Source organism: Macrobrachium nipponense, chromosome 33 (assembly GCF_015104395.2).
Source record: "Macrobrachium nipponense isolate FS-2020 chromosome 33, ASM1510439v2, whole genome shotgun sequence".
Taxonomy (NCBI): domain Eukaryota; kingdom Metazoa; phylum Arthropoda; class Malacostraca; order Decapoda; family Palaemonidae; genus Macrobrachium; species Macrobrachium nipponense.
The window spans coordinates 25207676-25231118 of NC_087219.1; the positions used below are offsets into that span (position 1 = coordinate 25207676).

Consider the following 23443-nt stretch of genomic DNA (forward strand, 5'->3'; position numbering starts at 1 on the left):
GGACTTACTGTATTAAATGTTATAGGTGTGGACAGGCAGGGCACATCGCTAGTGGATGTCAGGGTACCCGTATGAACATAGTTTGCGGCAACTGTGGGACGAATGGCCATTATGCTAGGATGTGTAAAGAACAGCGCACGAAGTGTGTTGAATGTGGAATGGAAGGTCACGTGGCAAGTGTCTGTAGGCAAAAGAGGATGAGTCAGGTTGAGAATTCGGGAAACTAGGTGTTAAGGGGATTCAGTTGGGTGGGTCCTCCAGTATGCGACAGTATGTTCGGGAGAATGCGATGAGTGAGGGGTTGAGGGTGAATAAATGTGAGCCGAGTGTCAGTGAGCAAATGGGTCTGGAAGATCGGCAGTTGGTGTTGGTTGAGTATGGAAGGAAGCGGAAAAAGGTAAGGAAAGGGAATGAAAGGGAGAAGAAACGTGAGCTGCATGATGAGGGGTTAGGTTGTTTAGGTAAAAATGGTGGATAAGGCTACACAGTGTAATACAGATGACTTTGAGGGGAGGAATGATACATATAGCATGTGTGGGTTTGAATTGACAGGGTTTAGTGAAGTTTCACCGGGAAGGGAATCAGGTAGTAAGGATGTAGTTGGCAGTATGAATGAGTCTCTTCGGGAGTTTGGCAGGAGTGTAAATGAGGTAAGTGATTTGGTGGCAGAGTTACGAGAGATGTTCGGACAAGAGTTAGAAGGGGTAGATGAGATAGTGAATGGGATTTGGGGGGATGGAAGTGAGGGAGATACTAATGGTAGTCTGACTGGAAGTGATCTGGGCGAAGTTGATGGCGGTGTAACTGAGTGTGTATGAGGGCACTCAAACAAGATCCAGGGGACCTGCACCTGAGCATCCGTGGGTGTTGCGGAAGGCTATTTAGTGTGGGTGTTGTGAGTGAAAGGAGACGTTGTCAAATGTAACAGGGGAGGAAATATGGAGGAGTTATGGAGTTCCATTTGACAACCTCTGTGTGAGAGAGAGAGAGAGAGAGAGAGAGAGAGAGACGAGAGAGAGAAGAAGGGGGGAGAGAGAGAGAGATTGGAGATTAAGAGAGAGAGAGACGAGAGAGAGAGAGAGAGAGAGAGAGAGGAGAGAGAGAGAGAGATGAAGGAGGAGAGAGGGTTTAATTGCTGTATGGATAGTTAATGACTGTATTGGCTGTTAGTGAGTTCTGGCTGGGTTGTCTGCTGGTAGAGATCAGAGTTCTGAGTTTTTTTGAGTCAGTCTTTAGTGAGAGCTGGTGATAGTCGGTGGTATCGGCAGCGATCTAGTGAAGGCGGTGAAATTCGTTTGAGTTGTGTGTTGTTGATTTGTTGTTGGTTATTATTAAGTTTGATGTTAATTGATTTGGAGCTGTATTGTTGGATTTGTGCTTTTGAGTTTCTGAGGGTTGTATGTGATTGTTGTGGTTGAGGGTTGTTGTTGCTGGGGGCTGTTGTGATTTCTTGAGGTTGTTAGTGGGTGTTTGTGTTGCCTTTTTGTGTTGTTGGTTTTTTGTGTTGTTGGTAATTGTTTGTGCATTGGTCTTTGTTGTGTTGCTGAGTTTTTGTTGTATGTGAGGTTGTGGTTGTGTTCCTTGTTGTTGTTGTGGTCCTTGGTTGTTGTGTTATAGTCCTTGGTCGTTGTGTTATTGGGTTGTGGGTTGTGATTTTTTGTGTTGTTGTTGGTATCTCTTGTGACCTCGATCAGTGGACAGCACAGGATAGCCCGGAGTGACTGGATTGATTGGTAAGTACATGTGTTTTGTTTTTTCGTTTGTTTTTGCATAGTGTTGGTAGGTACATTTTTTTTTTTTTTTTTTTTTTGTATAGGTGTAGGTCAATTGTCCTGCTGTATTTGTTGTGTAAAGAAGAAAGTGTGATTGAGGGTGGATTTTGGCAGCTGGACTGATTAGGTATATGTGGGGGGGATTCTGCAGCTTGTTTTTGAGCTTGTGATTCCGCCACAAAGGCGGTCGAAAGCAAAGTGACATGTTTACCTCCAGTCGGGCGGGACTCCCGACCATTGGACAAGCAGTTACTGCCGAACTACTTTGTTAGTAAATCTTACCACCGGTCCAGCTAGCGCTGAATAGTAATTCCTTATGTAAAGGACCGAGGATTTGTATTACGTGTCGTAACAAACACATGAATAGGTGAATTTCCTGTGAATAATGGGAGATGTGGTCCAAAGAAAAACCCACGAATAGGTGAGTCCACGAATCTTGAGAATGCGAATACGAGGTTTTTTTGTGTTTTAACTATCAAAATAGTTAGTTCTAAGCATTTTTAGAGGGATTCTAAATATTTGCAGATTTTAGCTATTTGCAGGAAGGATGTGGTACCAATCCCCAGTAAATACGGGGGGGGGGGTCTACGTACTGTAGTACTTGGTAATTTACATTAGTTACATATATATAAATATTCTTTAATGTATGTACGTAATTGCCTATTTCATGATGTGTACAATATTTAGTATAGTCTACAGTACTATATCTTGTAAGGCATCAGGTTAATCCACACACATGCAGTCCCTGGTTATCTGTGGCCTCGGTTATCTGTGATCTGTTTTTATGGCACTTATCTAGCACCAAAAAATCACCATTTCGATGCCAAAATGAGCCAATTTCTGGTTATCGGCACCAGTTAAAAGAGTATTGGCACTGACACGTACTTTACAGAGGCGCAATTAACCAGTTATCGGCACCGATAAGCGCAGAAAATTGCCAATTTTCAGTTATCAGTGATTTTCGCTCACCGTCAAGCCATCAGAACGGAATCCCTGCCGATAACCGGGGACTGCCTGTTCTGAGTTTTAGTGGTAAAGTTTGTATTAGCCAAGTCTAATTACTCTAGTAAGCAATATGAAAACAAATTTTTCAGCCACACAGTTTCAAAATGTAGATGCTATTATGCTTTACTACTTAAAACTAGTACTGTATGATGACACATTCCAGTTATTAAAACTAAGACAAACGGAATTGGAACATAAAAGTTAGGTCAAGGGCCAAGTGCAGGAACCTATGAGGTAATTCAGTGCTGACAATGTTGCTGAAACAATTGTTAGATGAGAGTGGACAGTAAGATGGATGAAAGAGAATATGAATGGAGGTATAGTAAAATGAATGACAGGGGTTGCAGATAGGGACGCTGCAAACAACCTTTAGTAATGAGGTGCACTGACAGCAGTATCCCCTTACGGGGAACAAAGACATGCAATAAAAGATGAACTTACCAGGCATATTCATAGTTTTTACCACAAAATTCAGCCTCACAGCAATTTCCTCTCCAGTGTGCACCTGCACACTCTTATCGTTTGCCCCTGTATTCGGCAGCATAAGATCAAGAGAAAACAAGACTATTAATTTCAGGTCATGTCAGTATTATACACAATAAATACTAGAAAATATATTCAAACAATCTAACTTACTAACAGACATTAAGTTGCACTTACAAAAACTGCTAGCAATAATAACAGGAGAAGGGCTCCTGTTTCGATATTTGGCAAGCTCTGGAGATGCGGAAGATCGTCTTTTTCTTTTCCTTTCAGATGATGGACTTTGAGGATCCAGCTCTATAGTTGTGTTCCACTTATCCTGATCCTGGTCAGGTGACTGACTTCTTATCGGACTATAGCCGGAAGATCTTGAACGATGGGTGCTTGCACCAGGGACGGGTGAAGAAGACCTGGAACTCATAAGAAAAAACATAATCCTTAAGGGATAATTCTCATAGGGAGTAGTGCCATCAATGCACTTCACATGGTGCACTGTAAGCATTGCTTAAGGTTTTTGCAGCATCCTTTCAGCCCCTTGCTGCAACCCCTTTCATTAATTTGGCTGTACCTCCATTTGTATTTTTTGGCTATCATCTCACTTTCCATTCTCTCCTAACAATTGTTTCATGGTGCAACTGTGACGCTTCCCTCCTGTTACACCTTTTAATTTCCCTATCGGCACTTAATGATTTCATATGTCTCAGCATCTGCCCTTTGGTCTAGATTTTCCATTCCACTCCTAAAACGTCTAAATTTTATATTCCCTTCCTAAACTGCTTGATCACTGGTTGTAAACTGAATGCCCTATTATATAATATATGTTAGATTAATCTTTGACAAAATATGAAAAATTACATAAACTTACCGACATCTGACATCTTCTGTTAACATTTTGCAATTTCTCCCACCTGACATGGCTTTATCTTTTGCTATCCATTTGTCTGGAAAGTACTTGTAACCTGAAATGATACAAGTATGTTAAAAAATTACAAATTTTAAAATAAATTTGTATTATTCTTTGGATACTACAAAACTACGCTGTCATAAATGGAGTTGCTCTTACAAGGTACTCCTTGGCTATCTTTACTCAAAAACAAAACCTATTACCTAGGCTTACGGCTTCTCACAAACTCAAGTGGCTTACAAGCACCATACAAACAAACAAACAATTTTTGTTTGTTTGTATGGTGCTTTTACATTGCATGGAACCAGTGGTTATTCAGCAACGGGACCAACAGCTTTACGTGACTTCCGAACCACGTCGAGAGTGAACTTCTATCACCAGAAATACACATCTCTCACTCCTCAATGGAATGGCCGAGAAACGAACCCACGACCACCGAGGTGGGACGCCAATACCATACCAACCATGCTGCTGAGGCACTGGGGCGGTAGTGCTGCCAATGCTCCTCACGTGGTGCACTGTTGGCATTACTTAAGGGTCTTTGCAGCATCCCTTCGGCCCATAGCTGCAACCTCTTTCATTCCTTTTACCGTATCTCCATTCACATTCTCTTTATTCCATCAGACATTCCACCCCCTCAAACAATTATTTCATACAGAGCAAATGTAAAGTTTTCCTCCTGTTACACTTTCGAACGTTCTTGCTGTCAATTTCCCTTTCAATCCTAAATGAACTCGTAGGTCCCCAGCACTTGGCTGTAGGCCTAAATTCTATATATTCTATTTTATTCTATTAAAGTGGCCTACCTCTGTAACTGTGTGAATCAACCTCTGCAGCCAGTTTAACATTCTTGCTGTGGATAGATTGACTACAATAAGGATGCTGAGGATGGTAAAAACTACCCTTATTAAAGGGCAGATTTGTGTCCTAAGAAAAATACAAATCATACTTTTAACATTTTTATTTTGTTCTCATGGGAATACTACAGACCTATGTTTTCATAAACGGACAATCTGTCCCTACTAAACTGGACGGGGAAGTCCTGTGAATACGATGCCAGTGGGAGGCATTAGCTATATACTACACAAAAGCTGGCACAATACTATACGTACTGACTTCAGCATGAACTAACTTTCTGGAATTGCCAGTTTCAGCAGATAAATCATGATCACTGACTTTTTAAGTGATGACACGGGAAAAGAGTTCACTCCGCTCTTGTCTATCTTGTTTATTTACCACCTGAATTCTCATCTAATCAAAGGTTTCATCTTCCTTAATTACCTCCTCCTAACATGTCCAACCCATCTAAATCTATGTCTCAAAAGAATATTTTCTACTGTCTGGACATCAAATATATCAACAATTTTTCTAATGAAGAAAATAAAAAAATTACATATCAACAAGCCATCAAATTATCAATGTGAACTGGAATATAAAATTTAGGCCAAAGGCCAAGAGCTGGGGCCTATGAGGTCATTCTGCATGAAAAATATGTAATGCCAAAGCAATTGTTAAGGGGGTTGGAAGGTAAGATGGAAGAAAGCAAATATGAGCATATAGCAAAAGGAATGAATGGGGTTGCAGCTATGGGCCAAAGGGATGCTGCAAAGAACATTAACCCTCTTACGCCGGAGTGGTAAATAAAAAATAGTCTCCTGTATGCCGGAGGGGTTTCGGAGTGAGCGCGGAAGGGGAAAAAATATTTTTTTCAAAAAATCCCAGCGAGCTTAGTTTTCAAGATTAAGAGTTCATTTTGGGCTCCTTTTTTTGTCATTGGCTGAAGTTTAGTATGCAACCATCAGAAATGCAAAAAATTATCATTATCATATATAAATAATGAGATATATGATAGCGCAAAAACGAAATTTCATATATAATTGTATTCAAATCGCGCTGTGCGCAAAATGGTTAAAGGTAACAAGTTACTTTTTTTTCGTTGTAATGTACACTAAATTGAGATCATTTTGGTATATAACACATTGTAAAACAATAAAAGCAACACAAAATATCATCACAAAATAATGCATGAATTCGTAACGCACGGACATAAATATTTTTTTCAAAAATTCACCATAAATCTAAATATTGTCCTAGAGACTTCCAATTTCTTTCAAAATGAAGACAAATGATTGAATATTACTATACTGTAAGAGTATTAGCTTACAATTGCAGTTTTCGACCATATCTGACGAGTTAAAGTTGACCGAATGTCGAATTTTTATATATATATTTTTTATATGCAATTATTTCAAAAATAAGAAAAGCTACAACCTTCAAATATTTTTCGTTTTATTCTACATGAAATTGCGCACATTTTCATATATAAAACTCTATGAAATGCCAAATATGAAACGGAGCAAATATTCCGAGAATGGGACGTACGCATTTCAGAGATTTGTGGCGGAGAATCCGCGCGCGGAGGGAAGGAAAGATTTTTTGTTTAAATTCACCATAAATCTAAATATTTTGCTAGAGACTTCGAATTTGTTTCAAGATGAAGATAAATGACTGAATATTACTAGACTGTAAGAGTTTTAGCTTACAATTGCGTTTTTCGACCATTTCGGTAGAGTCAAAGTTGACCGAAGGTTGAAATTTTGGCAATTATCGTTATTTATATAAAAATATCTCAAAACGGATAAAAGCTACAATCATGAGTATTTTATTGTTGTATTCTACATAAAAATGCGCACATTTTCATATATAATACTTCATGTAACGGCTAATTTACAATGATACAAAAATTATGTCAAAGTGACGAAATAATTTCCGAGATGTGTCACAGATACTTTTTAGTACGGCAAGAAAGAAATTCGCGCTTGCGCGCCTGCGTAACGATTGTAAACAAAACAACACCTTGATCCGTGAACTCCCAGCATCCCCCAAGGCGCGTGATTCAAAAGTTTTAGGCTGGTAGGCCTATAAGTATTTTTCCGCGAATTTAAAAAAAAACTTTTGTAAGTAGACGTAAAATACGTCCAGTCGGCACAAGAGAGACAAAAAATGTCGACGTAAAATACGTCCAGTCGGCGTAAGAGGGTTAAGTAATGTCTATAGTGCACCATGTGAGGTACACTGATGTCACTAATCCCCTAAGAGCAAATGGGTCAAAAAGTGGGAAATTGAAGAACACTACCAAACTTCCTTACCTATAATCCTTTTGATCAGGCTACAGTTGAGACCCTCGAAATCAAGTAACTGACGGTGAATATTTTTTCGTTCCATTAAGGTAAGAGCAGAGGTTGACAGTTTACACCTAGTTCCCTGGAGAGTAGAAGAAAAAATCTTCTGTAGTTAAATTTTCTTTTGAATGAATTTTAAAGCAATGTTTCATTTTATTACTAAAACAAAATTCAAGTAATTTGCTTTATTTTCTAAATGCTTAAAAGACTACTTGCCTTTCTTATCATCAAAGGTTCTTTGCTGTGTCATTTGAAGGCTGTCTTTTAATTTCCACTTGTGACAAATTTACCTTAGACAACCTATTTCTAAGGACAAAGGGTTTTAAATAATACCCCAAACAAAAGCAGACCTTATAAATTACCAAAATGAAACATTACAGCCTGATAACTGTAAAACTTGCTCCTTCAACATTGTTGCATGGCAAAGGAATAGTATATAAAATTTAGGCCACAGGCAAAGCACAGTTCTGAGGTCATTGGGCACTGAAAGGGGAACTGAGAGTAAACAGGTTGGAAAGGTGTAACAGGAGGGTAACCTCACAGCTGTACTTTAAAATAATTGTTAGAAGAAGGAAGGTAACATGGAAGAAAGAGAATATGAAAGGAGGCACAGTAAAAAGAAAGAAAGAAAGAGATTGGAGCTAGGGGCTGAAGGGATGTTCCAAAGAACCTTAAGTAATGCCTACATTGCACCATGCAAGGTGCACTGCCAGTACTGCCCAGCTCTGGGGAGTTCCATGACAAATAAACCCCATCATTTCAACTCTTACCTACTTAGAATATACTAACCTTATTTTTTGTTTTTTTTTACTGAAGAGATGTAATTAACTTTGTTAATCCTTCAGGCATATTTCAGGTCAGGCACTGCATAAAAGTTCAAAAATTATCAAAGCTATTATACCAGTTTTCATTTAGATTTCTCCAATTTCTAAGAAAATACTAGTATGCAACTGATAAAACCAAGTGCAACAATTAAGAGGTTAAACCAGACTAATTAAAGCTGAAATGTGCTTACAATATACTTAGCTGTGTGTTTATCACCGACAAGGTGCTTCAACATTAATTCTGTCCTTCCATGAACCCCACAAAGGTTACACTTATAGTATGGTTCCTTGTGCTTAGAATGTTTCCGATACTCCTCAACCATCATCAGTCCTAAAAGAAAAGATTCAAAACTATTTAACCACAGACCATACATACATCTTACCTTATATTTTCCAAAAGGAAAGTACTATTGCTTGCAGTGTACCTTTGTTGGAAAATGCAGATGGTATTCGTAATACCCTGGATGCAGGGCAGTTTTTGATACATTTAAAAATATAAAAAGCGTGCCTAATATGCCGGCAAATGCAGTATATAAGGGACTGACTGGCGTTAGCATCAACATAAAATAAAAAATAACCAGGTCTGGTTTGGGCACTACTAGTGTGACAAGAATTTCAACCTGTTTAAGTCGGCCTTTATAATATGTAACATATCAGTTTCTGTTTTAGTGTATCATATTATCATAATAGAGCTGGCCTCAAGTATTGTTCTAAAATGAGGGATGAAATAAAGGGCAAGACTTAAATCAAACACATTGAATAGCAAAGCAAGAAGAGACAACAGTAAATGTACATGTGTTAAGCAGTTGGACAACCAAAAGGATGCTGATAATCATAGTTCGGCTTAAAGCGTGGTGCTCAAAGTACATTGTAGTTTTTGAGCATAAACATAAATTCTATGCTTATCACACAATATTTCTGACAACACATTACCATTCTGTTATTCACCTTTACAAATCAAAATAATCTACAGATAAGGGTCACTTGTACCTGTTCATACTGTCATCTGTTGAATTAATGAACACAAAAAATATGACAACTAAAAAAATATATGCCAAATGATAACTAAAATTAAGTTTGTTAAAACTTGCATCTAATTCAATCTAATAAATCTAGTATGTAAAAACTCATTTCAGGCAGCCTACGCTGACTGGCAGGGTTCCGGTGGGGGCCTGACAGTAACTGAAAACACTGATAACCGAAATTCAAAGTCTCTGGCACCGCAATCCACCTTATGGTACCCTACACTGGACAACAACTTCTTAGACAGTGTCACAGCCAGATATTTTACCCTAATATGTAATAACTCTTCAACAAAAATGTGGAATTTTATTTGCCTAATTGTTTACTATGGTCTGTACAGTAGTTCTACAAATTTTTAATGTCAGATTTAATGAACTTACAGGTAAACCTTGGCCTAAAGAGAGAGAGAAAAAATAAAGTCACCTTTTTCAGAACACTTAATGATGGAAATTTTCATCTCCATTGATATCGCCAACCTCTTCTTAGTGACACTACCTAACCTCTTTTCCTCCATCTCTTCATTTACCATATCTTCTAGCTAAACAAGTTAAGAAAATAAAAGAGCATGATACATAAAAGTATCTTTTATATAAGTAACTTACCAAGTAATTACTCAGCTAACAATTACGCTCGCACGGCATCATAAATTAAAAAATTTGCAAAAAAGTGACAGTTGCAAAGTGAGGGTGACAGGCCTAACCCACTGCAACAGGAGCTAGCGAGCGACCAAAGCCAATGGCATCATTCTTATTCATGCTACGCAATCGACATGTCGTCTTGCCCATGAATTCATGTTTGCCATTTTTTTTTTTTTGCTTGCTGAAGTTGGTGATGTACCCTCTTTAGTTGTTTTTTCATCTGTTGCCTTCGGCTTGGTTTGAAATTGCATCTTCAGCTTCTTCCATAATTAGCTTTAGTCATTTAGTATGTCTGATTCTAGCACTTCTCTTTGCTATTGTAGCGAAGGCTGCAAGACTAGGTTGACCAAGCTTTGTTATGACGCACATACTATGTGCAACAAGTATGGGGGACAGGTGTGCACGAAAGATCTTACCTATGATGAGTGTAAGGACTGGCAATGACAGTAGGTGGAAGCTTTGGAATCTCACTTAAATAAGCTAGAGAACAACAGGATAATGATGGCAGCCGCTTGGGCCTAAAGTAGGGCCTCTATAGTAGGGATTCTTCCTTTAAGCCTAAGACAGACTCCAGTCTTGCACTTCCTGCTACTCCTGATAACAACCTTTCTCCTATCCTCAGCCCTTCTTCCTTCCCCCTTCCTACTCCTGTGCTCAGCTCCCATGCTTCTGAACCCAATGCCATTCCCAGTCTAGAGTCTAGGATTAACTCTAAATTTGACAAGAAGTTTAACCTAGTTGTAAATCCTGTTTCCAAGTTGGGGGCTTCTCTTCAAGTCCTTATGGACAAAGTGGAAAAAGTGTGCTGTGATAAAGTGCTAAGTGAAGTATCAGTGGAAGAGGTAGCTTCACGTCCCGTTGGTTCTCCTAGACAAAGGTCACTGTCCTGCTCCCTTGCACCAGGGAGATGACACACCAAAAGTCCAAGGGAGGCTGATGGGGTTTGCCCACAAGTTGCTGCCCCCTCTGTCTATCCTGACTGCCATTGGAATGGCATGTCAGTGGATATGCCGAGTTTATCTTCCAGTTCAGATTTTAAGTGCGATCACGGGCGTCGTAGACGCTACATGAATTCTTCTAGGCAACTGAAATGGCATTAGTGTGATTCGGCTCCCAAGTCTCCTGTGCCAATCAATCAGCATAAGGACACCTCTGCCCTCGCCTTCCTTCATGTAGCTATGGGGTAGATCATTCAGTTGCTGTCTCATCTATGGAATTCACCTGTGCAGCCATCTCTCAAGGACTCTAAGCACCAGAAGTTCTGTGTTAGTCACCTGTCACCTGAGCAACTTTCTCGTTGCAAGGCTTCTACTCCTGAGAGCCCAGTCCTGGGTGCACTCCCATCTGCAACCATGCAGCCAACACTGGCTCCTGCACAACCAGCTCTCACTCCTGCACTTACTGCTCTCATTTCTGCGCTTCCTGCTCTCATTTCCACGCTTCCTGCTCCCGCTCCTGTGCCTACTACTGATTTGCAACACTCGGCACCTTCTCCTTCTGGACAATGCAACCATCAGCAACAGCACGCCAAAGCCTCTGAATCGGACAACCCCTCTCTTGCACTGCTCAAGAATCAGCTTCCAGAGATCCAGAGTTATATCTGGAAAGCTCCTCCTGCAGGAGATTCTACCAAAACTACCAATGAAGTTTCTCCAGTTTCTTTGGGGGACAAATAGGATGCTGTCGACTTACGAGTCTCTGCTTCGTTTTCTCCTGAAGAGCTATCCTGGGTTTTTCATGCCAGCTACTCCTTCGTCTCCTGCCTCCTCATTCCTGATGTCGACGACTCATCTTGAACTCTCTTTCCTACCTATGATGGTTCTTTCTACCTCTTCCAAGAAAGCCTTGAAAGTTGTCAAAGAGTGACTCAATGAAGAGAAAGCAAGGGAAGGTGATGCTCACACACCCTCCCTTGCATCTGATCAAGAGGACCTATAGGCCTTACGATACTGGAGAAGCCTCCCTGGGAGTTGCTGCCTCCTCCCAAGAGGACTTCTCTAGCCTCATTGACTCTTCACGTCGCTCAGCCTTTCCCTCGGCCAGGGCTTTATTCTCTTCAGCGGCGTTAAACCACTTTGTAAAGAATCTGTTCAAGATGTTCGAGGTGTTCAGCTTCCTGGCCTGGACAGTGGGAGCTCTCGCTAAGAAGACTGAGAACGCCACAGGGATAGCGGACTCCATTTCTGCAAACCTTCTGGGCGTGCTTTCGTGTCCAGATAAAGCTGTTCGAGATGGTTCTGTGGAACTTGTGTCTCTCTTTGCCTTTGGGCTCCTGAAGAAGAGGGACCTTTGGTGTTCATTTGCTTCGGGACGGGTTACACCCTCACTGAAGTCAGCCTTGCTTTTTGCGCCTCTGGACCCCTCCCATATCTTTTACGCAGGCCATGATAGAGCAGTGCTTCAGATCTATAGAAGGAAGAAGTCTACCCAGGATCTCCTGACGCAGTCTTCGTGTCCCAAGCTTCTTTATCGGCACCCATTCATCTGAAGTTTGTCTCTCCGCTCCAGCAACATCCCTTAGTGGGAAGAGACCCCAGTCTCAACCTAGACCCCACTCCGACCTGCACTTCTAAACAAAGTCCCTCAAGAAACACTCCGCCTCCAAGCCCCAACCTAAGAAGTGAGCCAGAAGTCCTTCGTGCCCCAGTGGAAACCAGGCTTCTCACATTCTGGGAGAAGTGGGCTCACACCATGGCTATGGATTGTCAGGGTGTTAAAGGAGGGCTACTGCATCCTATTTTTGGAGACCCCTCCTTTGGTCTTCTCTCCCATCGCACTGATGGCATACTCAAGAGGCTCATAAAGGCATGTGGCCCTTTTGAAGTAAGTATCCTCCCTCCTTCTGAAGAAGACCATAAAAGAAGTAGCAGGGGTCCACTTCCAGGAATTTTACAATCGCCTGTTTGTAGTTCACAAGACATCAGGGGGCTGGAGACCTGTACTGGATGTAAGCAACTTCAGTCGCTTCATATAAAAGACCAAGTTCAAGATGGACACAAGCCAGGCAGTCATGACTTCCATTCATCTAGGCAATTGGATGATCATTCTGGATATGAAGGATGCGTATTTTCACATCTCTGTTCATCCAACATCCAGGAAGTACATCAGGTTCGTCTTCCAAGGGAAGGTCTTTCAGTTTCAGTCCTGTTGCTTCGGCCTCTCCACAACCCCTCAAGTATTTTCTTGAATTCTCTCTCCTCTCACCAAATGGCTTCACCTAGTAGACATCAACAGCAGCCTTTATTTAGACAACAGGCTTCTTCACTCTCCATCAAAGGAACAGTGCACGAAGGAACTTCAGACAATGCTCCAACTCTCCCAAGAATTGGGAATCCTTCTAAATCTCCAGAAGTCCCAGTTGGTTTCGCCTTAGGAAATTCTGTATTTGGGGATGATTCTCAACTCTCGGACATCTCAGGCTTTTCCATCCCCCAGGAGAGTTGCAAACTGTATTCAGTTAGTCAACAAGTTCCTCTCTCTCTCATCGTGCTCGGCCCTGCAGTGGATGAGTCTTCTAGGAGCGCTGTCTTCAATCAAGACCTCCGTTCCATTGGGGCGGTTGCACAAAAGAAATCTCCAATTTTTCCTCAAAGGCAACTGGGACAGGAAGACTCAACCAGACTCGACAGTCTTTTCTACCACTCAGGAGATAGAGTATGATCTCGAGTGGTGGCTTCCAGAAAGATTTTCACAGGGGAGATCCCTTCCTCCTCCCAACCCCGATCTGGATTTTAACTCGGATGCCTCGGATCTAGGCTGGGGACATGGTCTCCAGAAGAGAAAAAGGTCCACATCAATGTCAAGGAGTTGAAGGCAATTCATCTGGGCCTACATCATTTTTCCTCATAAGTGTGCAACAAGACAGTGGTTGTGCATGCAGACAACACTACTGCCCTGTCGTATATCAAGAAACTGGGGGCATGTACTCCTTTTCCATCTATCAGATGCCAAAAGAGCTGCTTCTGTGGGCTCATCAGAATCGAATGACACTCATCACCTGCTCCATTCAGGGGAAATTAAGTGTCCTGGCGGATGAGCCGAGCCGTTGGAGACAAATCCTTCCCATCGAATGGACTCTGGGCGACAGGATTTGCACCAACCTGTGGAGGATGTGGGGCAAACCCTCATAGATTTATTTGCAACATCAAGGAACAACCTCATTCCTCTCTTCTGCTCCTCAGCCCTGGATCCTCTGGCATGGGTGACAGATGCACTACTGATAGAGTGGTCAGACCTGGACCTCTATGCCTTCACTCCCTTCAGCTTGGTCACTTCTGGTAGACTTCTCGTAACTGCTCCCCAAAAGACCATGGCTACTATTTAGGGAGATACCCCCAAGGTTTGTCTGTGCTTGCTCTAAAGGCTTCAGACTATCAGAAAGCTTGTCACAGCAAAGGAGTTTTCAAGAGCAGCTGCAGAGGCTATTGCCAGTCTACTTGCAGTCTTCTGTAGATGGTGCCTCAGACACCACATCTCGTCTTCTGAAACATCTGTAACCAAGATTAGGGATTTGCTCCTCTACTGAAGGACTTCTAAGAACCTTTCATCTTCCACAAATAAAGATTACTGGGCCATGCTTTCCTCTGTTTTTAAGCAATGCAATCTGGAGCTTTCAACTACATAATCAACATCTTCATGACCTCCAGAAGTCTTTTGATACATCAAAACACAAGAAGTCGGCAGTGGTTTATTGGAACTTGGATGTAGTTCGTAAGTGGCTTGAGAGCCTGCCTTTCGAGCCCCTCAAGTCCGTTTCCCTCAAGAACCTTTTGTGTAAAACACTGTTCCTAGTACCCTTGGCTATAGCTAAATGTGTGAGTGAGCTACACGCTATAGACAGAAGGGTCGGATTCCCCAAAGGTGACGCAGTATGCTCTTTCACCTTTCACCTTGGGCTTTCTAGCCAAGAATGAGCATCCTAGTAAGCCATGCCCTTGCTCTTTTCATATAAGGAACTTAATGGATAGCCTTGGCCTGGATGAGGAAGAAAGAGTCCTTTGCCTGGTCAGAGCATTGAGGTACTGCCTGGATAGAAAGGAGAAAATCAGGGAACCTTCGAGTAACCTCTGGAATTCTGTCAAGAATCCCTCTCATCCACTTTCCAAGAACGCCCTCTTGTTCTTCATTAGAGACCTGATATCCGAAGTTCATTTCCAGATACATGAGAACTTTTTCCTATTGCTTAAAGTAAGAGCTCATGAGGTCAGAGCGATTGCCCCCTCTCTCCTCTACAAGCATAACTTGTCACTTTCTACGATCCTTTGGTCAAGTTATTGGAGGTTATGTCTATCTTTGCATCACATTATTTGAAAGAAATAGAAATAGTGTTTGAAAATTGCAGTCCCCTTGGTTTGTTGGCAGTGGCTGGCATGGTTTTGGGTGAGGAAGCATAGGAGACACACAATGTCTCTTCTACTCTTTACCTTGTACGTACTAAGGATGTCAAGTTATGGGGAGCATGGGGGTACTTGGTACCCGGAGGACCCACAAGTTCGCTGGTTGCTTAGTAGTTTTCTTTTAGTATCATTTTAAGATGGTGACAGGTTTGTTCTCTGGTCTTTTTGTCATGGGCATATATTTTCTGTATTATGTCTTGTCATTGGTCAGGCATCTCCCCCGTTGCAAGACATCCACTGATGTAGAGGTGACTCCCGGCTCACAGCCGCACCATTGCAGGTTAAGATGAGCACCACCAGATGCAGCATCTCCTGCTGTTGCTTCTTACAAGGTAAGCAACAACAAACACTTAGTCAGTGTTAGCCACTCTTCAGTTCAGCAATAACACTTGTTAGTGCGTTGAATTAGTTTAGTCCATTCATCCAACCCCCCTTGGAATGTGGGATTCATAAGTAACTACGTAAGTTACTTATACAAAAGTGATATTTTTATAATAAAATGAAGTTTTATAGATATACTTTCTAAGTAATTACTAAATCAGAACCTACCCTACTCAGTCGCTTGCTAGCTCCCACTGCAGTGGGTGGGGCCTGTCAACCCACTTTGCAACAGTCACTTTTTTGCAAATTATTGAATTTATGTTGCCTTGGGAGCATAGTTAGCTAAGTAATTACTTGATAAGTGTATCTATAAAACTTCATTTTACTAAAAAATGACAAATTTTCTAAGACAATTTGTATTTTTCATAGCTACAAACCTGAGGTCTTAACAATAGGATAATTTCTAGCGCCTAGCTGGATCCAGTAAAATAGCAGATGAAAGCAAGGAATCTTGTATCTGGCAACGCATGTGTAGATCGGGTGAAGAGTGGTCAAACACCGAACATCTACTCCAGTCTTTCCCAACTCAGGATGACTTAACAAAAAGAGAGGTGGCTAGAGGCAGGCAGTATAATGTTAAGACCTCAGGCTTGTAGCTATGAAAAATAAAAATAGTCTTAGAAAATTTGTCATTTGTTCATAAGCGAACAAACCTTAGGTCTTAATAATAGGATAGACTAATACTTGGAGGGAGGTATAACACATTCTAGACCGGCTGGGGGCCTACCCGCCAGTTCAGCTCTCAAAAGAAATAGTTCTTAGAGAGGGACTGAAACCCATTGAGAAGCTAGATACACTAAAATCTAACCACTCAGAACCTGAGTGACGTAAAATGATATATGGGATAACCATTGTACTATAGGGAAACAAAGAGAAACTTTGACTGTCCAAAAACAAACCAGGGCACTAGGGTTTGTAGTACTCCCGACTCCTCCTTGCTCAGGAGCGGAGCCCATGCTACTAAATAGTGGGTAAGATATTGTATACTGCATGACCACACTACCAGTATGACTACCTCACTCAACTGTATCAGACCAGTCCAGCAAATGACGTGTCAATTCCTTAAACCGCCCGAAGGAAGAAGGAGAGGCACAAGAGAAAGAAGGAGGCCAGCCAACTCACTCATTCTCTCATCCACACAATCATCTTAGGTAAGATACAACTATGAGTTACACAACCTGTTGGGCAGCCACCACAGGACCCAGGGAAAACGTGTCCATAGATCTGTGGGCAACATCCTTAAGATAGAAGGAGGTGAACGTGGACTGGCGTAACCAAGTACCAGCGCTCAGCACTTTATGTACAGCCAAGTTCTTTTTGAAAGCCAGAGAGGGACCAATACCCCTAACGTCATGTGCTCTAGCCTGCACAGACGTGGTGATGGAATCATCAAGAGTCAAGTATGCCTGTCTGATGGCTTCCCGTATCCATAAAGAGATAGTATTCTTAGACACCTCTTTCTTTGTACGGCCTGTACTGACAAAAAGTCTGCGGCAGCCTGGTCTAAGGTGCTGAGTCCTTTTAAGATAGTAATGCAGGGCCCGGACAGGGCACAACAAAAGCTCTTGAGCATCACCACCCACAAACTCAGCCAGTGATGGAATGGAAAACGAAGCGAACCTATCATCATGCACCGAGGGATTTTGGGTCTTGGCCACGAATTCTGGAACAAATTCGAAGGACACTGACTTCCAACCCCTGGTGTGCTTCACTTCATAACTCAGACCGTGGAGCTCTCCTACCCTTTTGGAAGGTGCCAAAGCCAAAAGGAAAACTGTCTTGAGCGTCAGGTTCCTATCAGATAAGCTTTGCAAGGGCTCATATGGACTCTCAGTCAAGCTCTTAAGCACCAAGGAAACATCCCACGTTGGGGGCTTGAGCTCTCTAGGAGAAGACAACTGCTCAAACCCCTTAAATAGCAGGGAAAGTTCCCAGGAAGAGGAGATGTCAATACCCTTCAGGCGTAACACCAAACTCAGAGCAGCCCTGTAGCCTCTAATAGCAGACACGGACAAACGTTTCTCGTCTCTGAGGAAGGTTAAAAAGTCTGCTATTTGCTGAATAGAGGTCGCAAGTGGAGAAAAACCCCGTTTACACCAATCACAGTAGATCGCCCATTTGCCTTGGTAAACTGCGGAGGTTGACTTCCTAAGACTGCTGGACATGTGCCCAGCTGATTTCTGAGAAAAGCCTCTCTCTCGGAGGAGATAGCTGATAGCCTCCAACCGTAAAGAGACAGGGATTCTACTGACTGGTGGAACCTTTCTGCATGGGGCTGTCACAGGAGATGCCGCCAAGGGGGAATCTCCCTCGGAATCTCCGACAACAACGATAGCAGATCTGGAAACCATTCCGCCTGAGGCCATAGAGGGGCTACCAAAATCATTCTGAGACCCTGTGAACAGCCTGTTCAGAACCTGACGGATCAAACAAAACAGAGGGAGGGCATATACCTTGGTGAAGATTGACGGTCAAGGCATGAAGTTGCTGAGAAACTAGGCCTCCCTGTTTGTTCACGTAAGCTACCACTGTGGTGCTGTCCGACATGAGAACGACAGAGTGACCCTCTACCTTCCCCCAAAACTCCTTCAGACCCAGGAAAGCGCCTCAACTCCAAGGAGTTGATATGCTGCTGCTTGTCCTTTAAACCCCAAACGCCTGAAGTGATGAGGCTGCCTAAGTGCGCGCCCCAACCTGCGAGGGAGGCGTCCGAGAACAGAAGGAAGTCCGGAGGGAGAGAACGCAGAGGGACGCCCTTCAATAGATTCTGGTCGTCCAACCACCAACAAAGGTCTTCTCTCACTTTCAAAGACAGTGGGACCATAAAAAGGGAGTCCCCCGCCGGAGACCAGAATTCCCCCAGTCTCCATTGCAGAGACCGAAGATGAAGACGCCCATGAGGGACCAGCTTCTCCAGGGAAGATAGCACTCCCAGAAGAACCTGCCACTGATGAGCTGACTGATGCGACTTTGAAAGGAAGTTGCGCGCCACAGCCTGCAACTTCTCCAATCTCTGATCCGACAGGAAAACGTTTGCCACTGTCGTATCGATGACCATGCCCAGGTAGAGAATCCTTTGAGTGGGTACGAGGTTCGACTTTTCCTGATTGACTAATATACCCAGGTCCAGGCAGAACCGAAGAAGACGATCCCTGTCTTGCAGCAGCTTCTCCCTGGAAACTGCCAAGACCAACCAGTTGTCGAGGTACCTCAGCAAACTGATCCCCTGAGCATGGGCCCAACTTGACACGAGAGAGAAGACCCTTGTGAACACTTGAGGGGCTGTGGTTAACCCGAAGAACAAGACTTTGAACTCGAAGATCTTGTCCGCCAGAGAGAAGCGAAGGAACTTCCTGGACATGGGATGAACAGGGATTTGGAAGTATGCGCCCTTCAAGTCTATCGACAGCATGAAGTCGCCTTCCCTCATGGCTGCCAACAACGAGCGTGGGGTCTCCATCTTGAACCGTGTCTTCCTGATGAAGCGATTCAAGGTGGATAAGTCGATCACATGCCTCCATCCTCCCGATGCCTTGGACACCAAGAAGATGTGACTGTAAAAACCCGGGGACTGATGCACTACTTCCGCTATCGCATCCTTGTCCAGCATTTTCTGCACTTCCTCCTGAAAAGCCAAGAACTTCAGGGAATCTGGGGATACGTCTTCCTGAGCTGCGGCTTGTCTGACAGAGGAGGAGAGAAGTCGAATGGCAACAGGTATCCCATCCGAAGGACATCTACCACCAACTTCTCCGCGCCGTAACTCTGCCACTTGGCCAAATGGCCAGCTAGGCACCCCCCACCCGTGGCGCAGGAGGGAGAGGGGCCCAACCTACCGATGGCCCCCTTGACCTCTGCCCCTGGGGCCTCTTCTTGGTTTAAAGGAACGAGAGCAAAAGGGGGAGTTGATCCTGAGACTTGGGCTGTGTCGAACGGGAAGGCCCTGTCAAACTCGAGGTCCTCGATGGCCTACCAGGCGACGATCTCCTCGATTGCTGCTGGACCAGGGCGGAGGGGGGCCAGACATCTCCGAAGGCGGGACTCTGATTTAGACACGGCTTGGTGCACCAGTCGGTCCTTGGTGTCAGCCCGACGTCGGTCTATTGCATTTTCCAGTTCAGTCCGTGGAAACAAAAATTGCGACTCCAACAGATCACCGTTCCTCAAGGCCAGCAAAGACTCGGTGTCGAGCGACCTCTCCATCCTAGACAAAGCCGCGTCCCTCCTAACCAGAAGAAGATTAGCCCATAAATTGGCACTGAGGTGAGCCAAATAAGAAAACGCCTTGCCCCCAGGCTGCAAAAGACTGGCAAGCGAGGCGGCACTCACCAACCCATCAGGGGACCTGTCAGAAGCTATCTTAGCAATCACCACAGACCAGAGGTCCAGCCAAGAAACCGTCTGCAACATGGAGGCTGCTGTAGATTCCAAAGCTAAGGCGTCTTGCGGGGATAAGGATGGAGTCACTGACCTCACCTGTTCCAAAGTCAAACCCGGCTTCAGGCGAATGACGTCTGGGTTAAGGTGGCGTGACAGCAAAAATGCAGAGCTCGTAGCATAGTACTTCCTATGTCTTGTGAGAGGTGGGAGTAGTAGTTTGGTAGAGCCTCTAGAGCGAAGTGAACCGTCCCGGTCAGAAACAGAGGCGTTAACCTTCTGCAAGACCGACTGAATGTGCCCTGACAACGGCAGCTGGAGAGATGATTTGGGGTCCTGAGAAACTCCCACCAAGACTTCCAAGCAAGGAGTGTAAGATGACCGAGCCTGAGTCCTACTTTCCAAATTGTTGAACCCACGAATGAGATCAACAACCTCCGAAAAGGAAGACAGAAACTCCTGCGTGTCCCCCTCTTCCTGCTCTGGCACCAGGGACCGACGATGAGAAGGATGTGTAGGCTCTTCTAATGTGTTTTCTTCACCAAAATTCACAGAAGGGTTAGTAGGCAAACAATCTGAAACCCCTACAGGCCTATCTGGGCTGGGTCCAAGCGTCAGCCTCTGAGACGGACCCACAGTAACATCAGGCACATCACTTACCTCAACAGGTGACTCCAGACGTCCATGAACAGATATGGGCGTGGCAGCCATACGTACGTGAGATGGGGGGGAAACCCGAGCACTCGAGATTGGCGGAGAATCCCTAATAGTGGAAGACTTGGAAGCAAGCAAACACTCCGGCTGCACCACCTCCGTGCTCACTACCTTTGACCTCTTGACAGGAGCCTTCTGATCTTTATGGCAACAAATAGGCCTGGGAGAAGGAGCACTTACCATCACATGCATGAACGGGGGAGGTTGCAACACGCTCGCGATGTGCAAGGACAGAAGGGGGGGGGGGGGGTGGTAGCACATACGAGATTCGGTGGCGAAGCAACCCCTACAGAACACACATCACTAACACTGCCCGAAACCACAGCACTCTCGGGAACACGTCCGTGCTGTTCCTCCCTCGGCGGCGAAGGAAGGGCCAAGCCCTTAGCCTTCCAACGCTGAAGACGCCTACCAGGTGTAGAGGGGGAAGAGGGAGAGGAAGACAGCACTAGCTTCTTATGCGCACTCTTCTTGGAAGGCGGGGACGAAGCAACGCGTTTCCTACCAGTCCCCCCAACCAATAAGGCAGCCAACTTCACATCTAAAACAGAGTCCAGCCTCTCAAGAACTGTCTGGCAGATGATCTTGGACTGATGCGCCAGAGAAGGCTCCGAAGACAAGGAAGGGAGATGTTTCGAACTGGGCGGCAGAGATGACGTTGCGGCTAAGAGAGGCGGATCAGAGGAGGTGACTGGGAGATACGTCATCGATGAGAGTGACGTCACAAGCGGTGGTGACGTCACAACTTCCCCTCTGAGCGAGGGGGAAAGAGACGCCACTGGTGGAGGAATACACAGAGATGGCCCCGTGACGACAACAACGGGGCTGACGCCGCAGCATCACTCTGAGACAAGGTGGCGGCAGACGCCGGCGGAGCAATACAAGATGGCTGACTGCTCCCACCCGTGGAGACGAGGCCAGGAGGAGGGGGGATGGCCTGGCTGGAACGGGGAGGGGGGTGGGTGCGAGCCTCCACAAAATGCGCTAGCAACCCCTCCAAGGACAGGGTACCCCCTAGCCCAAGCGTCTTCCAAATCGCCGCCATTTTGGACGCCTCCGACTCTGGAAGAGAAGAGAATGATGAAAAACCTCACCCTTCTTGGGAACCGAAAAAACTCCCGAGGATGAGGGGGCTACATTACAAAAAATACCCTGGTGACCTCCCGATACTTCCATCGACAAATCAATGGAAGAAAAGGAAGGAGATGCAGGGACAACGCTACTATGGGGGTTGACTATTGCGGAAGACGAAACATCGGGAATAGGAGCAAAGCCCTCCCAAGAAGGAAGAGTGGAGACTCTCCGATGTTCCCTCTTACCATAAAACTTCCTCCACTGCTCCAAAGGCCATGCCCAGCATTCAGTACAAGGATTCGTAATCGTACAAAAATTGGAACGACACCTTCTGCATGTGATGTGAGGGTCCGTCGCTGACGAAGCCAAAAAACGAGAACATGGGAATCCAGGAATTCCAGGGCACCAATGCTGACGTCGAGAAGGAGCAGAAGAAGCCATAATACCAGGTAAAAACTCACAGAAACACACTAAAGGAACGAAACGGGAAAGAACCGGGGAAAAGGCCAAGAGAGGAAAAAATCCAACTCTCGTCCAGGCGGTAAAGAAATGACTGGAGTAGGTGTTCGGTGTTTGACCACTCTTCACCCGATCTATGCATGCGTTGCCAGATACCACAAGATTCCTTGCTTTCATCTGCTTTTTTACCGGATCCAGCTAGGCCCTAGAAATTATCCTATTGTTAAGACCGAGGGTTTGTTCGTGTATGAACAAATATTATGTTAGTAATGTAATAATCGTTGCTTGAATGCTACAGCCATAAACAACTGACTGAAAACTGTTGTTTTGCTACAAACAACTGAACCGAATCAGATAAAAACATTGTTCTTCTTGCATTTCAGACATTGTACAATAGTAAAAAATTACTGTAGTTATGTTACAAATGGTGTTAATTTAGTAGAGTAGGACTGATATACTTTTACATTCTACCTTTATTCGCTGTGGAAAAAATACTGGCAAGGAAATATAGCGCTGCTAAATTTAAGCTGCAGTTGTAGCTGAGGCCGAGAAAACAATGTTCACATTGCTAATGACTATAGAAATTATCAATCATCAGCAACATGGATGAAACTCAACCGTAAATAATTGTGGAGAAAATAACAATTTGTCGAAAATTGTATTTTTCCTAACTATACAAACCTGGGGTCCTTTAACAATAGGAATATACTTTCGGCATAGCTGGAATTACGGCCTCTGAATCTTGAGCAAGGGGGTTAGGCAGTAACTACCATGGGGCAGGCTAGCCTGCCTGGATGTAAACACTCCACTTTGCCTTTCGGCCCAGGTTCAGATTGATGGGTGGCATGAGGGGGCATATTTCTTAAAGGACCTCAGGTTTGTATAGTTAGGAAAAATGATATTGTTATGATACAATAAAGTTTGTTCATACTTACCTGGCAGATATATATATAGCTGTATTTTCTGAAGTCCGACAGAATTTTAAAAACTTCCGACACACGCAGTGGTCGGCCAGGTGGTTAGTACCCATTCCCGCCGCTGGGAGGCGGGTATCAGGAACCATTCCCATTTTCTATTCATAATTTTTATTTCCACTGTCCCCTGAGGGGAGGTGGGTGGGTACTTGATTATATATATCTGCCAGGTAAGTATGAACAAACTTTATTGTATCATAACAAAGGGATTTTGACGTAAGGAAAAATCTATTTCTG

The 23443-nt window shown here is 44.0% G+C and overlaps 1 protein-coding gene across 4 annotated transcripts in view; it reads right to left on the reverse strand.

Annotated features, from left to right (window-relative positions):
- LOC135203030 (uncharacterized) overlaps window positions 1–23443 on the reverse strand; it is a 252978-nt gene that overhangs the window by 58279 nt on the left and 171256 nt on the right. For 3 of the 4 annotated variants that reach the window (XM_064232607.1, XM_064232604.1, XM_064232605.1), the window contains exons 7-11: window positions 8362–8501; window positions 7314–7428; window positions 4126–4219; window positions 3438–3676; window positions 3219–3305 (exon numbers count right to left, since the gene is read on the reverse strand). In XM_064232607.1, the coding sequence (XP_064088677.1) occupies window positions 3219–3305; window positions 3438–3676; window positions 4126–4219; window positions 7314–7428; window positions 8362–8501 (675 nt within the window). The remainder of the gene's footprint in view (window positions 1–3218; window positions 3306–3437; window positions 3677–4125; window positions 4220–7313; window positions 7429–8361; window positions 8502–23443) is intronic. The other variant, XM_064232606.1, reaches the window with a different exon arrangement.